A 23248-nucleotide genomic window follows, 5' to 3' on the forward strand; every position below is an offset into this window, starting at 1 on the left:
TATCATTTTTCTCATGTGTTATCTGCCCTCCATCTGCACTAGACACCTTCCCATGTATATAAGTTAGCATGTTCTGTATATAGTCAAGTTCTTGTACACATATTCATTATTTATTGACCTGAACACATATTCTTTTAGAAAAAAAAAGGGGGGGTGATGTCATAATATATATCCATGCATATGATGGAGTGCAGACAGGCAGTGATTAACACACAGGACGACCAGTGAGCACACAGAACACAGCAGCCAATCACCAGTCAGGACATGACCACTATAAAGCCAGAGGGCACCAGTTTTCCCGCTCTCTTGGGATCCAGCCTCTGAGACAGTCAGTGCTCGTGAGCAGCAGCTAGTACAAACACCATGTGGTAGTCAGTTAGTCTGGTCAGGCTAGCCTCAGGTCTCCAGTCAAGGCAGCACAGTGTCGACCCACAGTTAAGCATGTAATATAGTTAGTTGTTCAATAAAATCATGTTGCATCTCATCAAGTGTTGGTAGCCTGTCTCTCTCTACACTGCAACAAACGCAGTCCACATAGACCCAGCCTGCCCAACACATCAAATCCCACACCCACCAGCCATTCCCCACACTGAACAAAGATCCCGTTATTTGGGACACATTTTCCAAGGTAGATGCAGTAAGGCCAGAGATTTTCCAGCTCTGTGCAACTGCCTCGGGAGTAAACGTCCAGGTCCCAGTGCCTCCTTACACTTGCAATTAAAAAAGGCAGTACAACAGCTGCATGGACTCATCAAATCACTTCCTATCTGCTTAGCCCGTGGCCAAACACGATTTTTGCCAGTAGCATACTTTAGAAAATCAGCCCAGAGTGTGTCGCATTGCTGGCAACCTTCCTAAAACGATTCAATGTGCCACCTTTTCTCACTCAACATCAGTGACTCCAATCCTGGTAACTGGAAATTCAACCCACTGTTTCCATTCACAAGCAAGAGTATATGGTTACTACGTTGGGCAGATCTCTTCCAGGGAAAGTTCTTGAAACTGCCATGAGTATCATGCTTTAAACTGTACGCTGCAGATTCTGTTAACTTGTTTACAAGTGTAATTTGACACTCAAACAGGCATTGGTTGCTCAGAATACTTTGGGGAGTACATTTGTTTTGCTCAAAGCTTAGCATTAAATTTGAAATGATTTACAAATTCCCACCAGTCCTTAATGCCTTTAAACAGGAAAACTGAAATGACTAGATCTAGATAAATCAAATGCTGACATATTAACAGCCATACCAATATAACGAGCATTCCTATTTGAGAAATGCAAACTCAGAAACTCTCATTTTACTCTGACATGATCACAAGTTTGTTTGATCACTGTTTTAATGATATTCCTCAACTTCTTTTCCCCCCAAATAGGGCTATATTTTTCATGCATTGGACTTCACTTTTTTTTTGATTTTACAAATTACACTCCCCTCAGTACCCAATTGAAAAGAATTTTACTTGAATCAGAAATTCTTCTGTTCAACTCTCTGGTGATTAATTTCTCATAAACTTTGGAATGAGTGGATATTTGTTGGAGCCCTGTGTTGACAGGGATGATTTGTACCCTCAGTGTCAACCTGGTTTTTTCCTTCTTCCAGATATCAGGGCCTACTCCATTTCTGTTTTTTTTTGTACTTCCATTTCTACCTCACTTAATCCATCATTTCTTCAGTATTCACACATTTTCAAAGTTTTGTTAACATGTTTTTTTAAATTACTCTCATTATGACTCTTAACATCAACCTCCTACCTCTTGTTTTCATTTGTAACTATATTGATCAATTTATTTATTTGTGTGTGTATGTTTTCCTTCACTGTGTCTGCCTCTTGTGTAATATCTTGTAGTTATGAAATATTACTTCACCTGTTACTCCCATAGATGTTGACAGATTTGCAGAGTTCTTCCAGCCGTTTCTGGAGTGGGGGTAGGGGACTGCGAGATAATCGATTATTTTCAATCATTAACAGGCGTGGTTACAACAAGTGAGTAGTGTTTAACCTTAAAAGCTCCTCACTCTTTATTCCAGTTGCTTTGATGGATGGTGGGTAGGTCAGGAGATATGAGACAACAGCTGGAGAAAATGAGTGACTGGGAGCAGTTACCTCAGCACAAACAACACATTGATCGGAAAATGAAGCATCCATCATAAACTTTGTCTTGGCCATGTCTCCAGGAGACGGTGATGTAATTGGAAATGTACACCTAGAATTGGGATCGTTCATTTCTTTTTTTAAAAACACTTCAGTATAACAGGATTTACAGTCAAACAATTGTAAACCAATGACTGCTTCATTTGTTTTCTTTTATTTAGAGTGAATTTAGAGTAAACATTCTGAATATAAATGTTTAATACAGAAGCTATTTTCCATTTAGTGTTTTTTTCATATAAATTACATGGGTACATCGCAACTAGAACAGAGAAATTGTAACTCACTGACCTGTCCGAAATCCAGTTCTGTGCTATTTTTTGATCGAATACAAGTCTCGGTAGCAACCAGCCAGCAATTCGTACAGAAAGTCAACAGAGAGAAAATAACGCCCAGAGTACAAAGTAATCTGGCAATAACTACAACTTTTGACTTTGAAGTTTTCATGGCTTTCCGAAGAATTGGAGAAAACAAACAAGAGTCTCCACTCAGTCTTTGCTCCCAGTGAAGAGTGAATGTAACTGGATGGATCTTTGCCTAGCCCTGCCTATTTTTAGATCAATAACGACACTCTGAAGATTACTGACCTGCACAGGGGTTTCTTTTTGGTGTTCAGCCTATTAATAATTATATCTCAAAAGTGCTGAGTTTCTGTTTAACAATTTTAAAGGTTATTTCTGCTTTGGCAAGAATCAGAGGAAGAGCCATGCAGCAACTTTGTGCATGAACTCATTGACATTTAGGAGCTTTATACAAAATCCTGAAAATTGTGATTGCTGTTGCCACTTTCTTCTCTGCTCCTGCTGTCTTACATTGGGATTTTCTTTCCCCTTCCAGCAGACTAGTTCCCATATTTTCGACAAACAAGCTTTTTATTTGCAGGTAAAATTTGTTTGATGATGGGGCAGCGCGGTGGCGCAGTGGTTAGCACTACTGCCTCATGGCGCCAAGGGCCCAGCGTTGATCCCGACCCCAGGCCACTGTCCGTGTGGAGTTTGCACATTCTCCCTGTGTCTGCATGGGTTTCACACCCACAACCCAAAGATATGCAGGGTAGGTGGATAGGCTGCATTAAATTGTCCCTTAACTGGAAAAAATAATTGGGTGATTAATTTTTTTTTTAAATGATGATGTTTGGCTCTTGAAACTGTTGCAGGTTTATAAAAGCCTGAAACTGACTATTATGCTCTGTTTTTGAATGGAAACTTTGACGATGAGAAGTATTTCTAATGCCTGGAGCCCACCACATTATTCTAAGCAGGCTGATCCCTGTTATGAGGTCAACACTGCCTTGCAGGCAGCCTAGCAACAGTCCCACTCTTCTTTCAGGGTCTATAGTCCATAAGTCCAGAGTGAAATTGGTTAACAGTTAAGCTAGGCATGGGCTAATCAGAGACTAAGCATAGATTTGTGAAGGTCAGATCATCTTTGACTGACAGAATTGAATTTTTGTTAGGAACTTAGCGCACATCTGATAATCAAAGTGGGTTTCATCAAGATATTCCAGTTTCCTCCCGCAGTTCAAAAATGTGCAGGTAAAGTGGATTGGCCAATCTAAATTGCCTCTTAGTGTCCAAAGATATGCAGGATAGGTGGAGTTGGGGTTTGGGCGGGAGGGGTGGGGGGTACGGGGGGGACTAGGTAGGGTGCTCTTTCGGAAAGTCGGTGCAGACTTCTGCATTGGCGGGATTCTATGAAAGTGTGGTGAATATATTTACAGCTGGATCTTCATTCATCCCTCACAAAATGGAAAATCCTCGCCGTTCAGTTATTTTAGGTATCCGTATCTGTCCATGAAACATCTGTTGTATGGGCCTCTTATATGGATTAATTTAATCACGGGAAATAATACTGGAAATAGCAATAGTGATTGAGAGCACTCGGTGTTGTGTTTGGGCTCTTATACCTTATGAAGGAATCCACCAAACACCTCAACTTATCCAAACCGGAATCTTTTATTGAGTCTCGTGTGGTAAGATAGCAATCTGTTACAGAGCATGTTATCATGGGGTCTGCTTATTACTCCTCTGGAACTTGCACCCAGCACTGACCACTCACTTGTATATCTTATTAACCTCTCTATCGTCTTCTGATGATGGCCAGATGTGTCTCCCCTTGTATGGGAGTCACTGGTCACATGGCCTTGGTCTGGAGACCACATGGTGTGCCTGCCCCGCCACCTGCTCGTTGGAGGTTGGACACCATCCATCTATGATATAGCTCATAGGCATATCACCATACTGAGAAGGGTACCCAGGAACTTTAGAGCACACAGAATGGTGTGGTCCACCAGTTAGGGTAGGAAGCTGCAGGCTGCAGTGGTGCCAAAAGCAAGACATCAGTCAAAACCAATAAACAAATACAGAAGCTTGTAGAGTTAGAGGATTCAGGAGAATGAATAGCAGGACCATTACTGAGTGCTACAGGTGTGGGTGAAATCTCTCCCCAGAGATTTTCAGATTCAATGAAGCAGTATGCCACTAGAAGGGCCATTTGAGGCACAGATGCAAGAGCAAGCAGAACCTGCCTAGTAGCAATAGAGTGAACAGTTCAGCCTCAGTACATTGTGTTGAAGATTTTGCTGCAAGTGATCAGAGTATTCTTCAGATGAATAATGTGAAAACAGACAACATTACTGTGGTGGTGTTGGTCAATGGCAGATCATTAAGAATGGAAGTAGGCACGGGATGTCTGCTACCCTCGTAGGGAAGCAGAATTACAGATATCTTCGAGAAGGGATTCAGCCTCTGAATTTGAAGAACACAGCAGCTAGATTGGCTACCTCCACGGGAGTTGCCATTAACATAGCGGGGATGACCGAAACACCTGTGAGCTGTGGGCACCAATCTGCCCAACCTCCATTAATCAAGGTGTCTGGTCAAGAACTAAGTCTAGTGGGCCATGACTGGCTCCAAGAAATGAAATGCAACCAGTTGGAAATTTTCAGAATTATTGAAGGAGGTCCGCATGAAACAATCCAGAAGTATCAGGATGTTTTTCAGCTTGAACTTGAGAAAATTAAAGGTTTAAAGACAAAAACTTCATGCAGACCCAGAAGTCCCTCCAAAATTTTCCATGGCTAGACCTGTGCCCTATGCTTTGTTGGAGAAACTCGAGTCCAAGCTAAATATGCTGAAAGAACTGGGTATCATCCAGCCCGTCCAGTTTGAAGAATGGGCAGCCTCATAGTGCCTGTGGTAAAACCAGATTAAAAAGTCCGCATATGCAGAGACCATAAATTAACAGTAAACCAAGCAGCAAATCTGGGCATATTTCCTCTCCCAAAAGTAGAGGACTAAATGCAAGACTGGAAGACATTCATATGCAAAATTAGATATGAGCCATGCATATCAAGAGTTGGAGTTGGATGATTCTTCCAGAGTCTATGTGGCTATTAATACCCATAAAGGATTATATCAGTATGCACGCTTTCGGCATTTCATCAGCTTGCACCATATCCCAAAGAACCATGGGATGTTATTATAGGGCTTGCTGTGTGTCATTTTGTCTTTCAAGGACATACCAATTATTGCTGCAACCGGAGAAGGACACTTGACTAATCTTGAAGAAGTACTGAGAAGATCACCTCTGAAAGGACCTAGGTACAAAGAACAAACAAAGAACAAAAAACAAAGAAAAGTACAGCACAGGAACAGGCTCTTCACCCTCCAAGCCTGTGCTGACCATGCTGCCTGTCTGAACTAAAATCTCCTACACTTCTGGGGTCCGTATCCCTCTATTCCCATCCTATTCATGTATTTGGCAAGATGCCCCTTAAATGTCACTATCATCCCTGCATCCACCACCTCCTCCGGCAGCGGGTTCCAGGCACCAACTACCCTCTGTGTAAAAACCTTGCCTCGTACATCTCCTCTAAACCTTGCCACTCGCACCTTAAACCTATGCCCCCTAGTAATTGACCCCTCTACCCTGGGAAAAAGTACGACATCCCTCCCCCTCTAAGTTCTTTGTTATACAGAATGATAGTTTACTTATACAGTTCCCCATAATTCACAAAACTGAACGGACCATCAAAACTAAGTCTCTCTGGTGGCTTCCACTTCCTCATAGAGAAGCGCAATTCTACAAACTAGGGTGCATCCGTGGGCTACTTTCTGTAGAAACTGTTACACGAGGTCTCTCTTCTGCTGCTGAGGCTTTGAGCTCTTCGGTTTCAGTCAGAACAATAGTCTCACCTGTCAGAGTCTGATTGGACACTTCACTTCTCAGGCAGCCAGCAACACTTTCAGCTAACAACAAGTGATCAGATATAACCCATGTTTCCTCAGAATTCTCTTATGTACACTCATTTTATAACAGAACAGTCCTGTCGCAACCACAACAATTTCTGGTACCCAGCTTGGGCTCCTCCCGAAATTTCTCACATAAACTGGGTAATTTATATTGAATCATAGGATCATAGAATCTCGAGAGTGCAGAAGGAGGCCATTTGGCCCATTGAGTCTGAACTGACCCTCTGAAAGAGCACTCTATCCAAGCCCACTTTCCCTGAATAATCTATTAACCTAATCTATCAGTTTTTGGACACTAAGAGGCAATTTATCATGGCCTATCCACCTAACCTGCACATCTTTGGACTTACATAGAACATAGAACAGTACTGCACAGAACAGGCCCTTCGGCCCTCGATGTTGTGCCGAGCCATGATCACCCTACTCAAACCCACGTATCCACCCTATACCCGTGACCCAACAACCCCCCCCCCCCCCTAACCTTACTTTTTTAGGACACTACGGGCAATTTAGCATGGCCAATTCACCTAACCCGCACATCTTTGGACTGTGGGAGGAAACCAGAGCACCCGGAGGAAACCCACGCACACACGGGAAGGACGTGCAGACTCCGCGCAGACAGTGACCCAGCCGGGAATCGAACCTGGGACCCTGGAGCTGTGAAGCATTTATGCTAACCACCATGCTACCGTGCTGCCCTAATGCCCTAACTTGTGGGAGGAAACTGGAGCACCCGGAGGAATTCCACACAGACACGGAAACAATGTGCAATCTCCATACAGACAGTCACTCTGTCCTCAGTCACAGTCACTGGAATTTATAATAGTCTTTATTGGTGTCACAAGTAAGCTTACATTTAGACTACAATGAAGTTACTGTGAAAATCCCCTAGTCGCCGCCTTCCAGCGCCTGTTCGGTTACACTGAAGGAGAATACAGAATGTCCAAAATACCTAACAGCACGTCTTTCAGGTCTTGTGGGAGGAAACCAGAACACCTGAAGGAAATCCACACAGACATGGGGAGAACTTGCAGACTCCACACAGACAGTGACCCGAGCCAGGAATTGAACTCTTCCTGATGCTGTGAGGCAGCAGTGCTAACCACTGTGCCACCCTTTGCATCTTTAGTCGAATCATGGTTCCTCTTTTGGTTGCACTGTCTTGCCTCTACATGGCATGGCATCAGCGAGCAGGCGAAGGTGACAGGGTGGGGACTCCCCATTGGACAATGAAGGATAGATACAACCCTGCTCAGCTGGGTATAGGTGCACAGTCTAAGGAGTCAGGAGCAGAGTCGCTGTGCTTTGACCCCAGGAGCGTGAGATATGTACACCTGTGTTGGAGTTCCCTGAATCTGTGTGGAGTCATGGAGTATGGAGAGGTCTATTCAACAAGGTCCATGCTCTACCATGGCTCAAGGTATTGAACAATGACCTGATCCGTTGAGAGAGTGGCCAGCCTTCTGGAAATACAGATGCAGCAGCATTCAAACTGGATGAAAGAACAGGGCACTGACATACACAGAATTTGTGCAACACTGTAACTTTGACTGTTCAGTGATGTTGATGGTGCTAAGCTGCATGGAGTGGATGCCAGTTGGACTCCAGCTGATTGTCCCCTCCGGCGATCCAAAGTCCCATAAAACGACTGAGGCAGTCCCGATGAGGAGGAGGGTGTCACCCCTTACGGGTCACCATGATTATCGTCGGCCTCATTGGCTCCTTTGACTGAGAGAACATCTGTGCAGCAGGGCCAGTGATAGATGCTGCCCTTGCACTGACACCGGTGCAACCTAGTGACAAGTAAGGTGGTCCAACAACAGCATCCTCTCACAAGCCAACATCAAGGCACCAATCACTCAAAACTAGCTCCATTTGGATAACTGACAAATTCTTGAAGCAACAATTCTATTCGGAACTCAGACAAAGCAGGAAACTCCAAAGAGGACAATGGAAATGCCTTAGGGATATCCTTAAAACATTCCTGAAGAGGTCCAACATCCCTGCCAGCTCATGGGCGTCCCTGCCTTCTGACTGACAAAAATGAAGAATGTTCATTAGCGGCCTTCCACATTTGCAATGTCCACTGGGGAACGCGGTCACAGTGGAGTTCCGTCAGGGGAAGATAGGAAGCTGCTATATGGTCAATTTTAAAGATCCAATTCGAATGTTAGAGAATGAATAAATGAAAGGGCGAGTGGATAAATGTGTGAATGGGTAGGATGAGGTGGGCAGGGTGGGTTTGGTTGAGTGAAGTGTTTGGGAGATTGAGGTAGGTAAAGTGGGTGAGGTGCCGGTGGGTGAACTGGGTAGGCAGTAGAGAGGATTGAATGGTACATGGATGAAATGTTTGATGAGTAAGTGAATAGTCAGGTTGGGGCAATTAAGTAGTGTCCGGGGATAGTCGGCGGTTGGGAGTGGGACTTTGGGTGTTTGGGGAAGTAGGGTTAGCTGGAAATGATAGGTCAGGAGGTAGTTGAGTTGGGTTGAAGGATAGTTGATTGTGTAGTCGGGTGGATGGGAAATTAGTTGGGTGGTTGAGTAGTAATTAGAGGGATTGTCAGATTAAGTCTGAAGGGTAGTCAGGTCAGGTGAGGTGGTAGTCAGGTCAGGTTTGAGGGGTTGTCAGGTGGTTGGGCTTCAGTCAGGTGGTGATTTGGGGGAGGGCGGGGTGATATCAGTTGTCCAGTTGTCTAGTTATCTGTTTTAAACTAGATTTGAATATTTTTGGCATTTCCTGGCCAACTATCCAGTTGAGTACCATTGTCCAAAGTCTCTCGCTCTAGCTCAGAGAGATGCACTAGATGGATTTTTGATTGGGCTGCAAAATCTCCCACGATAGGTCCCATCACACTGGGACCAGAAAATCCAAGCCGAAGTTACCTTAACAGCTTCTTCATACCTTTTCCTTTCAATGATGGACAGGATGTTACATCACAGAGGCCTCATTGATCTATCATCTTAGCTCAGATAACTTTAGGTCACGATGACTAAAAATAAATTGTATTCTTAAAGTTAAAGTCCACCTGACACTGTCCAACTGAATTAAGCTTCCTTTCAATAAATGTCCCTGTCTTCTTAGGCTGTCTCTTGGGATCAATGACGACTTGCTTCCATTCCTGTTCAATGAGTTCTGGCGACTGATAAAGCCGATATGTGAACTGTCACATGTGGGACAGGTGGTGTTTGGAGGATTGGGTGGATGCGTTGTGTGGAAATGGCCTCGGAGAGTCCCAGAAGAAATGTACAGTGGAAGAAACTTCCTGCTGCTTGCCAACTGCTATCCTCCCTCAGCTGATGAACCATTGTTTCTCCTACTTCTACACCACTTAGGAGAAGCAATGAGGGTAACAAGGGCTCATAATATACACTGGGGATGTCAAAGCCCATACCAAGAGTGGCTCGATAACACCTTGCCTTCCCGCAGAGCTTAGTACATGAGGCACAGTTTAGATCTCAAGCTTCTTTGGTCCAATGACTGCCAGTCAATCAAAATAACTATCTCTGGCTATTCCATTGTCAGCTGTTATATCCGTCTGATATAGTTCTCTGGGGAAGAAATGTAAGAGAAAATCCAGCAATCCTGTTCACATTCAAAGGGAGTAGTGATCAAGGAGTGGCTTAGAACAGTCCTTAGCCTCTGTCCTCCACTTCCTTCGAATACAACTTGCAGCTGGAAATAAGATAAGACTAAACGTAAATTTTAAAATGATCAAATAACTGACAAACATTAATAATTGCTATTAAGCCACACCCATCTGCAAACTTAAAACTTTACTATTTTCAGAAGTAGCGGAATTGTTTTGAACATTTGGAATACTTTTCATCGTCAAATTGTCTTCACGTCAGATTTTAAGATGTGTAATCTGAATCATTATAACAGACCAAAATACCTTTGAACTAATATTAGATTGGAGGTGGACTATAACCATGTCATCGGGTAACTGAAAGTTGCATCATCTGCCAACAAACTGGCAAATGTTAACTTGTAACAAGTAAAGCATCCAAGTTGAATGATTATAACTTGAAATAATTCTCCATCATGATCATATTTTCAGGAATGCAATTTTTGATTAAATGTTTTCAGTACTATTGTAGAAAATAGTCTGTTGTTTATACTCAACAAGTGAGTGGGAAAAGTGTACAGGAGACATAGGTCTTGATGTTCAGTTGGAGACAGGTTCAGGGGGGAGGAGTCCATCATTGGTAGGAAGTAAGGTTAGCACATTTGTTAATGGTGAGGGGGGGGGGGGGGGGGGGTCCTGAGATGAGACCACTTAAAAAGGGATAGCTAAGATAACACAATAATAGTTCTACATAAGTTGTTGAGGATTGAGACTAATCATAGGTTGTATACTCAGTAATCATTAATAACCATTAAATATATATTTTTAGAACATAGCAGTAACAAGCATTCAAACTCTTGCTAAAAGCAGTAGCCACAATGCATGATGGGATTTAAGCTACCTAACTTGCCCATGCTTCTAAAACAAACAGGATTAGACAGAAATAGTGTGGTCAGCAATAACACAGTCAGCTCAGTAAGCAGTTCTTATCAGTGCCCCCAATATCCTGTCTCAGACAATCCATGGTATAAAGAGGAACCAACTGCAGTATCCTGCCCCTAGACAAACAATGAGATGGGCAGGAACTGGCTGAGATACGTAACATGGGATTGGCAGCAAAACAAATTCATATCAGATAAAGTATTCTGGTAAACAATAGTTGGCAGGATGGGCTTAAATCATGAGTTGATCGCAGTGATCATGTTGCTTAAAGTAACCTTCATTGGTCAATAGAAAATTGACAGCTCCAAGGATTGGATCAAGTCCAACTGAGATGGGCGATTGAATTTTGGAACATGGTATAATTGGGGCGTCTGCACCAGTGTAAAATAGAGTGGATTTGGTATTCATCCAAATCAGTCTCCCTCATCATAGAATCATAGAATTTACAGTGCAGAAGGAGGCCATTCAGCCCATCGAGTCTGCACCGGCTCTTGGAAAGAGAACCCTACACAAGGTCAATACTGATGTGACCATCAATTCACATGACACGTGGTTGGAAGTGAACAGTGGTTTTAATAGTCTTTCAACAGAGCCTGCCTGCGACGAGATGAACTGGCAGGCAGGCTCACGACTGCCAAGCTTTATACTTCCAGTTAGTGGGAGGAGCCATGGGTGAAGCCATGGGCAGAGCCAAGGGTGGAGCCCAGTACAAACTCCTCATCTCCCCCTATGGGCAGAGCCGCGCAACTGCTCGTATACCGAGCTTACATAGACACAGTACATCATATATAATAACAGTGTGAATTACACGGACTGTGATTCATCACATTCACCCCCTGTAAAAAAATTTGAGTCCAGCGGGGGTGATGTGTCTACAAAATCCAAATTACGAGTTACAAGTTACAATTTACAGGTTATAAATTACAGCTTAAGTCGATCTGGAGGCCGAGTCATCCTCTGGGATCGACGAAGCACCGGGGTTGCAGCCTCTTCTGGTGGCTGGGCGATGGCGGTCGGCGAGGGACCCATGGCGGACTCCGGGGGTGATTTGGCCAGAGCTTTGTATCCGACTGGTTCGACTGGTGAGGGGGAGCGCCGGAAACCCAATGGCGCAGGGGCGCGGAGCACAGGCAGCGGAACTGCAAGCGTGGGGGCGCCTGGCACGGGGGGTTCGGAGGGGTATAGTGTGAGGGGTATCTCAGTGGCGGTGGTGTCGGAGTTGGATCCTGCAGGTGCCAGGTCCCGGAGGGAAACAGTGTCCTGACGGCCGTCAGGGTACTCTATAAATGCGTAGTGTGGGTTTAAATGGAGCAGGAGTACTCTCTCTACGAGTGGGTCAGTCTTGTGAGTCCGGACGTGCTTCCGGAGGAGAACCGGGCCCGGTGTCTTTCACCATGCTGGGAGCGAAACCCCCGTGGTAGTGCCCCTGGACAAAAGCAAATAGCCGCTCGTGAGGGGTCTGGTTGGTGGCCGTACATAGGAGGGACCTAATAGCATGGAGCGCGTCGGGGATGACTTCCTGCCAATGGGAGGTCGGGAGCTTCCTGGACCGGAAGGTCAGTAGGACGGTCTTCCAGACCGTCGCGTTCTTCCTCTCCACCTGCCCGTTCCCCCTGGGGTTGTAGCTGGTAGTCCTGCTCGAGGCAATGCCCTTTTCGTGCAGGTACTGACGCAGCTTGGGAAACCAAACAGGGTGAATATACTATGCAGGGCCCTAATGACTGTGTGGGAGGTCATATTGGGGCACGGGATAGCAAAGGGGAAGTGGGAGAATTCGTCGATGATGTTCAGGAAGTACACATTCCTATTGGTCGAGGGGAGTGGCCCTTTGAAATCGATAGCGAGGCATTCAAAGGGCTGAGAAGCCTTGACCAGGTGGGCCCTGTCTGGTCTATAGAAGTGCGGTTTGCACTCCGCATAAATCGGGCAATCCCTGGTGATGGCTTTTCCCTCCTCTGTGGAGAAAGGCAGATTTCGGGCTTTGACGTAGTGGGCGAGCCGGGTGACCCCCGGGTGGCAGAGGTCATCGTGAATAGCTTTCAGGTGGTCGTCTTGCGCGCTGGCACACGTGCCGTGGGACAGGGCATCTGGGGGCTCGTTGAGCTTCCCCGGTCGGTACATAATATCGTACTTGTAGGTGGAGAGTTCGATCCTCCACCGTAAGATCTTATCATTTTTGATCTTGCCCCTTTGAGAGTTGTCGAACATAAAGGCAACCGATCTTTGGTCGGTGATGAGGGTGAACCTCCTACCTGCGAGGTAGTGCCTCCAGTGACGTATCTCTTCCACGATGGCTTGTGCTTCCTTTTCGACCGAGGAGTATCGAAGTTCCGAAGCAGAGAGGGTACGGGAGAAGAAGGCGACTGGTCTCCCTGCCTGGTTTAGTGTGGCTGGGAGGTCGACCTCTGAGGCGTCGCTCTCCACCTGAAAGGGGACGGATTCCTCCACCACCCGCATGGCCGCTTTGGCGATGTCCTCCTTGATACGAGTGAAGGCCTGACGACCCTCATCCGATAGAGGGAAGAGTGTGGCCTTAAATAGCGGGCGGGCTTTGTCCGCATACTGAGGCACCCACTGGGCATAATAAGAGAAGAATCCCAGGCACATTTTGAGGGCCCTGGGACAGTGAGGGAGAGGGAGTTCTAAGAGGGAGCGCATACGGTCCGGGTCGGGGCCCAGGACTCCGTTCTCCATGACATAGCCGAGGATGGCTAGCCTGGTCGTGCGGAAAACGCATTTATCCGTGTTATACGTGAGGTTGAGCTTCTGGGCCGTCTGGAGAAATCGATCGAGGTTAGCGTCGTGGTCCTGCTCGTCGTGGCCGCAGATGGTGACGTTATCCAGGTACGGAAACGTGGCCCGCAGCCCGTACTGGTCCACCATTCGGTCCATTGCTCGTTGGAACACCGAGACCCCATTAGTGATGCCAAAGGGAACTCGGAGGAAGTGGAAGAGGCGGCCGTCGGCCTCAAAAGCCGTGAAATGGCGGTCTTCCGGGTGGATTGGGAGCTGGTGGAGATCCACCGTTGAGAAGACTTTATAAGACTTTGAGTTTATAGGGCAGCACGGTAGCATTGTGGATAGCACAATCGCTTCAAAGCTCCAGGGTCCCAGGTTCGATTCCGGCTTGGGTCACTGTCTGTGTGAAGTCTGCACATCCTCCCGTGTGTGCGTGGGTTTCCTCCGGGTGCTCCGGTTTCCTCCCACAGTCCAAAGATATGCAGGTTAGGTGGATTGGCCATGATAAATTGCTCTTAGTGTCCAAAATTGCCCTTCGTGTTGGGTGGGGTTCCTGGGTTATGGGGATAGGGTGGAGGTGTTGACCTTGGGTAGGGTGCTCTTTCCAAGAGCCGCTGCAGACTCGATGGGCCGAATGGCCTCCTTCTGCACTGTAAATTCTATGATAAGTGACTTATGGGAGTTGATGTACAGGCTCTCTATTTGTAACTACATGATAGGACAGAGTATAAAAGCAGAGATAATGGGAGATTGGCATAATGGAACAGTGATAATCATGAGAGATTTTTATCTATATATAGATTGGAAAAATCATCTGGAAAAAGGTAGCGTAGATGAGGAGCTCATTAAATATTTTCAGGCTAGTTTCTTCAAACAGCACATTCTGGAGCCAACCAGAGGGCAGTCTGTATGAAACTTGGTATTGTGTAAGACTAATTACAACAATATTAGGCAAGAACTGAAGAATATAGAATGGGGCAGATGTTTGAGGGCAAATCGGCATCTGGCATGTGGGAGGCCTTCAAGTGTAAGGTGACAGGAGTTCAGGACCGGCACGTTCCCTGCAAGGATGAAAGATAAGTATGACAAGTTTCAGAAACCTTGACATCGAGGGACATTGTGAGTTTAGTCAAAAAGAAAAAGGAAGCATTTGGCAAGGTTAGGAGGCTGAGATCACACAAAGCAAGTGTGGAATACAAAGAAAGTAGAAAGAAACTTAAGCAAGAAGTCAGGAGGGTTAAAAGGTGTCATAAAAGGAAAACTGAGGAAGGAGCAGTGCTCCAAAAGCTTGGGCGAAATTCTCCGCAGCCGCGGAAAGTCGGCAAACGGTCGTAAAAATCGGGACCGTTTTACGACGGTCGCGAAGGCTTCATTTCCCGACCGATTCACTTCCTGGAAATGGGCTAGCAGCGCGGCCGCGTCAATTACGTGCGTGATGACGACGGAACGCGACGACGACACGAACCCGCCCATGCGACGCCGCCCGACGCCGTAAAAAGGCGCGGGCGACCACAGAATCTGTCGGGCAGGATGTCGGAGCCTAGGCGAGCTGCTCCTCGCTTTATTGATGCAGACGTCGAGGCGCTGCTCGATGCCGTGGAGCAGAGGAGGGGCATCATCCGCCCGCGGAGAGGGCATCGCCAACCTGCCAGCACGGTACGCCAGGCCTGGCGTGACGTGGCTGCTGCCGTCAGTGCTGTGGGGCAGACCCCTCGCTCAGCAGAGCAATGTCCGAAAGAAGCTACACGACCTCACCAGGTCTGCCAGGGTAAGTGCCATGAGGGATGCCCCCTAGTCACAACCATCCCTCCCCCTTAACTGCCCGGGGGGGGGGGGGGGGGGGGGGGAGAGGGATTGGGGCAGAGTTATTTGAGGGTGGTTCACAAAGTTGTCACAGACCCAGCGCTCTGGCCCCGAGGAGAGATGCAATCATCTGATGACAACTTGCCCCCCCAAACTGTGCCAGTATCAGAACGGACTTCTGATACCTACCGTTTTGTAATGATCTACCTATGTTCCCTCCCCCAACAGGCCAAGGCCGGTCATAACCACCGTGAGCGGCACAAGACTGGAGGGGGTTCGCCCAACATGCACCCCCTCAGCACCTTTGAACAGAGGGCACTGGACCTTGTTGGGGGGTCTGCCACCCGCGATATCGCGCAATGCGAGGTTGGCGGAACTGCAGCAAGTGAGACAACCCTCCCTGGCAAACACCCCCCCCCCCCCCCCCCATCCTCTGTCCCTTCACACACCCTGCCCACTGGGACACCTCCCCATCCTCTGTCCCTTCACACACCCTGCCCACTGGGACACCTCCCCATCCTCTGTCCCTTCACACACCCTGCCCACTGGGACACCTCCCCATCCTCTGTCCCTTCACACACCCTGCCCACTGGGACACCTCCCCATCCTCTGTCCCTTCACACACCCTGCCCACTGGGACCGTCCAGCGGCCTGCCGAGCAAATCAAAATAACCCGTCTCATTCTCTTCCCTAGGACGTGATGCCGAACGACCAGGGCCGTCTGGCTGCAGACGGAGACAGGAATCTGCCGCCACCTCACCCGGGGCCTCACAACAGAGGGTGCCCGATCAGCGGGCAGCCCTATCCGCCCCAACCCAATCTGCGGACCAGGACACACAGAGGGTTCGAAGTCCACCACCACCACCAGAAATGGCCAGGGACAACCCTCCTGTCGCTGAGCAGCCCCACACCATGGACGAGGACCTAACCATTGAGAGCGTCGGGCTTGCGGCACTGCTTTCTCCCACCACATCCATCATCCCAGAGATACACACCCCGGCGGGCCTATTTAGTGATGAGTCTCCTGGGGCACAGTCTGGTTGGCACATCACAGATGAGCAGGTACAGCAGGTGGAGGTCGGAGCAACAGAGGGCCCGGACTCGCGGAGGCCAGACCAGGCCCAGGATGCAGCTGGCTCCCAGACGTTTTCTGATTTCCTGGAGTTTATCAACCCACCCGCACAGCCGATGCCTCAGGAAACCCAGGGAAACAATGACGGGATGAGGGCTTCCTTCCAGACTCTGCAGACGCTGTTAGAGGAGTCGAACCGCGTCCAAGAGCAGGGAGTGGTGCCGCTCATGGCAGAGACCCAGTCCGACACCGCACGGGTGGCATCCGCGGTGGAGGCAATGGGTCAGGTTATGCAAGACGTTGGGGTTAATGTGCACGCGTCATCCTCGGCCCTGGACAGGGTTGCCCTCTCACAGGCAGCAATGTGCCAGAGCCAAACCGACATTGCCGGCGCCCTGCGGGCCATGGCCGAGTCTCAGCAGGTCATTGGCCAGTCACAGCACGCCATGGCACAGTCCCAGCTGTCGATAGCACAGTCCCAGCTGTCAGTCGCGGAGACCATCAACCGCCTGACACATGTGCTGGATGGCGTCGTGCACACTCAGGTTGAGATCGCACAGTCCCTGGCGGGAATGTCTAACTCCCTGGACTCCGTCTCTGCAAACCTTCGGATCCTGGTGGATACCGTTGCAGGCCTCCAGGACTGGCAGCGCCAGGTGTCGGTGGTGCGACGGGGAACCTCCCCGCTCGCACCTCTGTCCCAAAGTGAGGCCCGGGGGCCACCGGGCTCCTCGAGGGAGGAGGAGGTTTCGGGGCCCGTCCCATTAACTCCATCACGGGACGTCCCGGAATTCTCGGCCTCCCCCCGTCCCATCCCTGGTGCATCGGGTGGGCAGCAGGCAGAGCAGGGTGGCACAATGTCACCCGAGACGCCCGCAGAGCAGCCTGGCCCATCAAGGCCGGGTCGCCCCAGGAAACGCTTGGCCAAGGAGAAACGAGTCGAGGGGGGCGATTCGCAGCAATCCTCCTCCACTCCTGCTGTATCATCTGGGGATTCACTTAGACGTAGTGGTAGGGCCCGTAAGGCAACTAAGATAGACACTGAGTAAGTTGGCACGGGTGAAGGGCACAGTTTAGTTGTAGGGGCTAGGGCACCTGTAAATAATTGTTAATATTAAACGCACTGTTCCACCTTACTTGTAATACCGTGTGATTGTTCCACAGCCACAGGAATCGTGATGGTGACCGAGTGTCGCTGGGGGTGACGGGTGGTGAAACCTCGGTGCCGGGTGTGCAGTCCCTGCCCCTACCCCCCTCCCACAGCTAGCCCACGTGGGCACGTGATGGAGTGTCAGTGACGAACTCAGCGGCCACCAAGGTGGATGGTTCAGCTATTGCCATGGGTCAGACTCTCTCTAACGATTCTGAGCTCACAGCTCTTCGCAGAGCGGGCTGTCATCATTCCACATGGCACTGATCACACCCGCTGACACAGCCATCAATGTTGTGCCATTCGGTCTGGACCCAGTGATAAGCGTCATGTCGAAGTGGAGCAGTGTACACTGAGGGGGGGGGGGGGGGGGGGGTTGTGGTGGTGGCAGTTGTGTGTTGACCCTCTGCATGACTAGCGATGCAGGTGGTGGTTTGGTGTTCATCGGGGACGTCACATGCGATGCGTGAACCGTGCTGCCACCATGGCGTCGCATGCCCGCCGTCCTTGCCGGGTCCGTCGTGCCGCCTCCTGGACATCACCAGCACCTGGGTCGTGTCTGCGTGCTGCGCCCGCCACTCCGCCAGCGTCCTCCTCCTCCTCCTCCTCCTCCTCCTCCTCTGTGCTGGCACCACTGCCACTAGCTTCTCCCTCCGCCTCCTGCAACAGGTCATCTCCCCTCTGCATCGCGATGTTGTGCAGCGCACAGCAGACCACTACAATGCGAGCGACCCTGTCGGCCTGGTACTGCAGGGCCCCTCCGGAGCGGTCCAGGCACCTGAATCTCATCTTCAGGAGGCCAAGGCAGCGCTCCACCACACCCCTGGTTGCTGCATGGGCCTCGTTGTATCGTGTTTCCGCATTGGTCTGAGGCCTCCGTATAGGCGTCATCAGCCAAGACCTCAGCGGATAACCCCTGTCACCTAGCAACCAGCCCCTCAGCCGGGGGGGACGTCCCTCAAACATCGCAGGGATGAACGACTGCGCTAGTATGTAGGAGTCATGCACACTCCCTGGGAACCTTGCACAGACGTTCATGAACCTCATGTGGGGGTCGCATACCACCTGGACATTAATGGAGTATGTCCCCCTCCTGTTTGTGAACACGTCCCTGTCCACAGCAGGCGGGCGCATGGGGACGTGAACACAGTCGATTGACCCCTGAACCCTCGGTATCCCGGCCACACTGGCAAATCCACGGACTCGTGAGTCTTGACTTGCTCGGTCCTCGGGAAAGGTGATGTAGCGATCGGCGATGGCATAGAGGGCGTCGGTCACATCCCGGATGCACCTGTGCACCGATGACTGGGAGATCCCAGAGACGTCCCCGCTCGGAGACTGGAAGGAGCCGGTAGCATAGAAGTTCAGAGCGACCGTCACCTTGATGGCTACCGGGATCGCGTGTCCTCCCCCCGTTCCACGTGGGGCGAGGTGCGACAGGAGTTCGCAGATATGTATCACCGTCTGCCTACTCAGCCGGAGTCTTATCCTGCAGGTGATGTCCGGCATTGTTAGGAAAGAGACCCGGACACGGTACACCCTCGGCTTTGGTCGTCGCCTCTGACGCCGTGGCTGCACCCTCACTCTCTCCTCTTCCTCTTCCTCCTCCTCCTCCTCCTCCTCCTCCTCCCCCCCCCCCCCCCATGCTGCTCGACGACTGGCAACTCCTCGGCCCTTCCCTCTGCTGCTGCAGCTGGCCCTGCAGCCACTGCGGGTTGTGGGTGTGGATGCTGCTGCATCTCCAAATCCAGTAGAGCTGCCCCAACCACTGCGCAGAACATAGGCGTTCTGTTCCCATGCATCGTGCTAACCTACAGAAGGGTGGTAGGAGGCAAAGAAACGGGACATGTTAGACGGACGTTAGTCGACACCTCGGCAGCCGCCAGCCATGGGATACCAGTGTGTCCCGGTGGCCTGGTCGCGCTGCTGACACGCGGTCAGCCTAACCCCTGGTCACTTTCTGCATCCAACGGCCAGTAAACTATGGCCTCCTCACGGGTGCGTCAGTGGCCTGTGGCCGGAAGCCACAGGGGAACCAGCGGCCTTGTCACCTGCACACCATGGCATGGTGGCAGACATTTTGTTACGGGGTTGGACGGCTCACTCTCTACCTAACCCCCCCCCCGTCGCCCCCCACTGCCCCCTCCGTCTCCCCCACTGCCTCCCCCGTCTCCCCCACTGCCTCCCCCGTCTCCCCCACTGCCCCCTCCGTCTCCCCCACTGCCTCCCCCGTCTCCCCCACTGCCCCCTCTGTCTCCCTCACTGCCTCCCCCGTCTCCCCGTCTCCCCCACTGCCTCCCCGTCTCCCCCACTGCCCCCTCCGTCTCCCCCACTGCCTCCCCCGTCTCCCCCACTGCCCCCTCCGTCTCCCCCACTGCCCCCTCCGTCTCCCCCACTGCCTCCCCCGTCTCCCCCACTGCCCCCTCCGTCTCCCCCACTGCCTCCCCCGTCTCCCCCACTGCCCCCTCCGTCTCCCCCACTGCCCCCGTCCGTCTCCCCCACTGCCTCCCCCGTCTCCCCCACTGCCCCCTCCGTCTCCCCCACTGCCACCTCCGTCTCCCCCACTGCCTCCCCCGTCTCCCCCACTGCCTCCCCCGTCTCCCCCACTGCCCCCTCCGTCTCCCCCACTGCCTCCCCCGTCTCCCCCCCACTGCCCCCGTTCTGGACCCCCTCCCGTTCCCAGGGATGCCTTCCCCGTTGTGGCCAGACTCGAGCGGTGCGCTGAACGGTGCGCTGAGCGGTGCGCAGAGTGGTGCCCTGACCTCCTCCAAGCAGTCGTCAGCCAGGCCGACTGGTTGACGAATTTAAAAAGCAGGTGTGTTTCACGACGTCCAAACAGGGCGCCATGACGTCGGGACTTCGGCCCATCCGGGCCGGTGAATAGCGGGGGGGCTCTCAGTGGCGATTCTGGTCGTGTCAGGGGCGGGAAGGAGGCGTTTGTCGGGAAACGCGACTCCGACAATTTGCGGGGTTCGGAGAATAGCGGGAGGGCGTCGGAACAGCGTCGCCGTAAAAATTTCCGACGCCCGCTATTCTCCGACCCGTCGTGAGTCCGGAGAATCTCGCCCCTTGTGTTTGAAACAAACCTGTTGAACTTTAACCTGGTGTTGTAAGACTTCTTACTATAAAAGGAAAATATATTGAAAGAAAAATTCCAAGGGGGTGGTCCTTCATCCATGGTTAAAAATGTTAAGGGACAGTATTAAACTTAAAGAAAAGCATATATTTGCAGAAATATGAGTGACAGGTCAGAATATAGAAAAAATTATCATAGAATCATAGAATTTACAGTGCAGAAGGAGGCCAGTCAGCCTATTGAGTCTGCACCGGCCCTTGGAACAAACACCCTACTTAAGCCCAAGCCACTAACCTATCCCCTAACCCAGTAACCCTACCGTTGAACATTAAGGGACAAGTTAGCATGGACAATCCACCTGACCTGTACATCTTTAGACTGTGGCTGGAAACCGGAGCACCAGGAGGAAACCCACACAGACATGGGGAGAACGGGCAGCACGGTAGCACAAGTTGATAGCGCTGTGGCTTCACAGCACCAGGGTCCCAGGTACCCAGGTTCGATTACCTGCTGGGTCACTGTCTGTGCGGAGTTTGCACATTCTCCCCGTGACTGTGTGTGTTTCCTCTGGGTGCTCCGGTTTCCTCCCACAGTCCAAAGACGTGCAGGTTAGATGGATTGGCCATGATAAATTGCCCTTAGTGACCAAAAAAAAAGGTTAACAAGGGTTATTGGGTTAGGCGGATAGGGTGGAAGTGAGGGCTTAAATGGGTCAGTGCAAACTCAATGGGCCGAATGGCCTCCTTCTGCACTGTATGTTCTATGTATCTCTATGTATCTTAACGTGCAAACTCCACACAGACAGTCACCCGAAGCCGGAATAGAACCTAGGGCCATGGAGGCATGAGGCAGCAGTACTAACCACTGTGTCACCATGCCACCCCATTTAAAGAATACAAAAGGATACAGAATTGTCTGAATAATAGGAAGTAGAGAGGTCAATGGATATTGTTCAGGCTTCAGGAACGTTTATAGTGGTGTTCTCCACGGGTTGGTATTGGGACCCTTGCTTTTCCTGATACATACTAATGATCCAGATCTTTGTGCGCTAGGGACAATTTTAAAGTTTGCAATTGGCACAAAACATGGAAATATTTTAAACTGTGAAAAACTGTGTGGAACTTCAAAAGGTAATAGACAGGTTGGTGGAGTGGGCAGATGTGTGGCAGATGAAGTTCAATGCAGAGAAGTATGAGGTGATGCATTTTGGTCGGAAGGAAATGGAGAGACAATATAAAATAAGTGGTAACATTCTTTAAGGGTGCAGGGGCAGAGGGACCTGGGTGTATATGTGGGTCGATCATTGAAGGTGGCAGAATAAGTAGGAAGAGCAATTAATAAAACATATAGGATGGGCATTGCCAGGATGACAGAGTGCCAGTCTGGCAGTGTGAAGGTGCCCAGGCGGCAGCAGGATTGCCAGAGTACCTGAGCAGAGCCCGACCACCCTGAGGCCTCCGATGGCCTGTGGGACCCCCCAGGTGTCATTCCACCTGGTCCACGTTTGCCACGGCGAGGTCTCCCAGCCGCGGGCATTCGATCTCAGGCCTTGGGACAATCCAAAGCTGACATATTTAAGTGAGGCTAACTGCTTACTTGAATTTGCAAATCTTGATTTTCCCAATGAGGGTGAGATCCAGATCGCAACACCTCATGAAATCTCATTAGATCTCCCAAGGCGTCCCGAGCATCGCAAATCTTGCGAGAAGCCTCTCCTGGGATTTAATGGCCTTGTCGTGTCTCGGGTCGCACCAGGCCGTACGATCACGCCCAAAGTGAGGATGAATCCAGGCCTGGATCTCACCCATAAAGCCATTGGGAAATACCCCACCAAACTCACCCAACATGGCACTTGGGCCGGCATGGTGGGACAGTCGTTCGCACTGCTGCCTCAGAGCGCAAGGACTAGTGTTTGATTCCGACTTCGGGTGACTGTCCGTGTCGAGTTTTCACTTTCTCCCCCTGTCTGCGTGGACTTCCTCCGGGTGCTCCGGTTTCCTTCCACAGTCCAGAGATGTGCAGGTTAGGTGGATTGGCCATGCTAAATTATCTGTCAGTGCCCAAAGGTTAGCTGGAGTGATGAGGATAGGGTGGTGTGTTGGGCCTAGGTAGGGTGCTCTTCTAGAGGATTGGTGGTAGCAATTGGGGGCAGCACGGTAGCATGGTGGTTAGCATAAATGCTTCACAGCGCCAGGGTCCCAGGTTCGGTTCCCGGCTGGGTCACTGTCTGTGCGGAGTCTGCACGTCCTCCCCGTGTGTGCGTGGGTTTCCTCCGGGTGCTCCGGTTTCCTCCCACAGTCCAAAGATGTGCGGGTTAGGTGGATTGGCCATGCTAAATTGCCCGTAGTGTCCTAAAAAGTAAGGTTGGGGGGGGTTGTTGGGTTACAGGTAAAGAGTGGATACGTGGGTTTGAGTAGGGTGATCATGGCTCGGCACAACATTGAGGGCCGAAGGGCCTGTTCTGTGCTGTACTGTTCTATGTTCTATGGTGCAGAC

At 50.2% G+C, this 23248-nt stretch overlaps 1 protein-coding gene across 1 annotated transcript in view; it reads right to left on the bottom strand.

Moving 5' to 3' along the window:
• Window positions 1–2681, bottom strand: part of LOC119977313 (transmembrane protein 182-like) — a 117749-nt gene extending 115068 nt beyond the window's left edge. The window contains exon 1 of the mRNA XM_038818080.1: window positions 2443–2681. Within this exon, the coding sequence (XP_038674008.1) occupies window positions 2443–2598 (156 nt within the window). The 5' untranslated portion in view covers window positions 2599–2681. The remainder of the gene's footprint in view (window positions 1–2442) is intronic.
• Window positions 2682–23248: the final 20567 nt, after the last annotated feature.

This window comes from Scyliorhinus canicula, chromosome 14 (genome assembly GCF_902713615.1).
Source record: "Scyliorhinus canicula chromosome 14, sScyCan1.1, whole genome shotgun sequence".
In the NCBI taxonomy this organism is placed as follows: domain Eukaryota; kingdom Metazoa; phylum Chordata; class Chondrichthyes; order Carcharhiniformes; family Scyliorhinidae; genus Scyliorhinus; species Scyliorhinus canicula.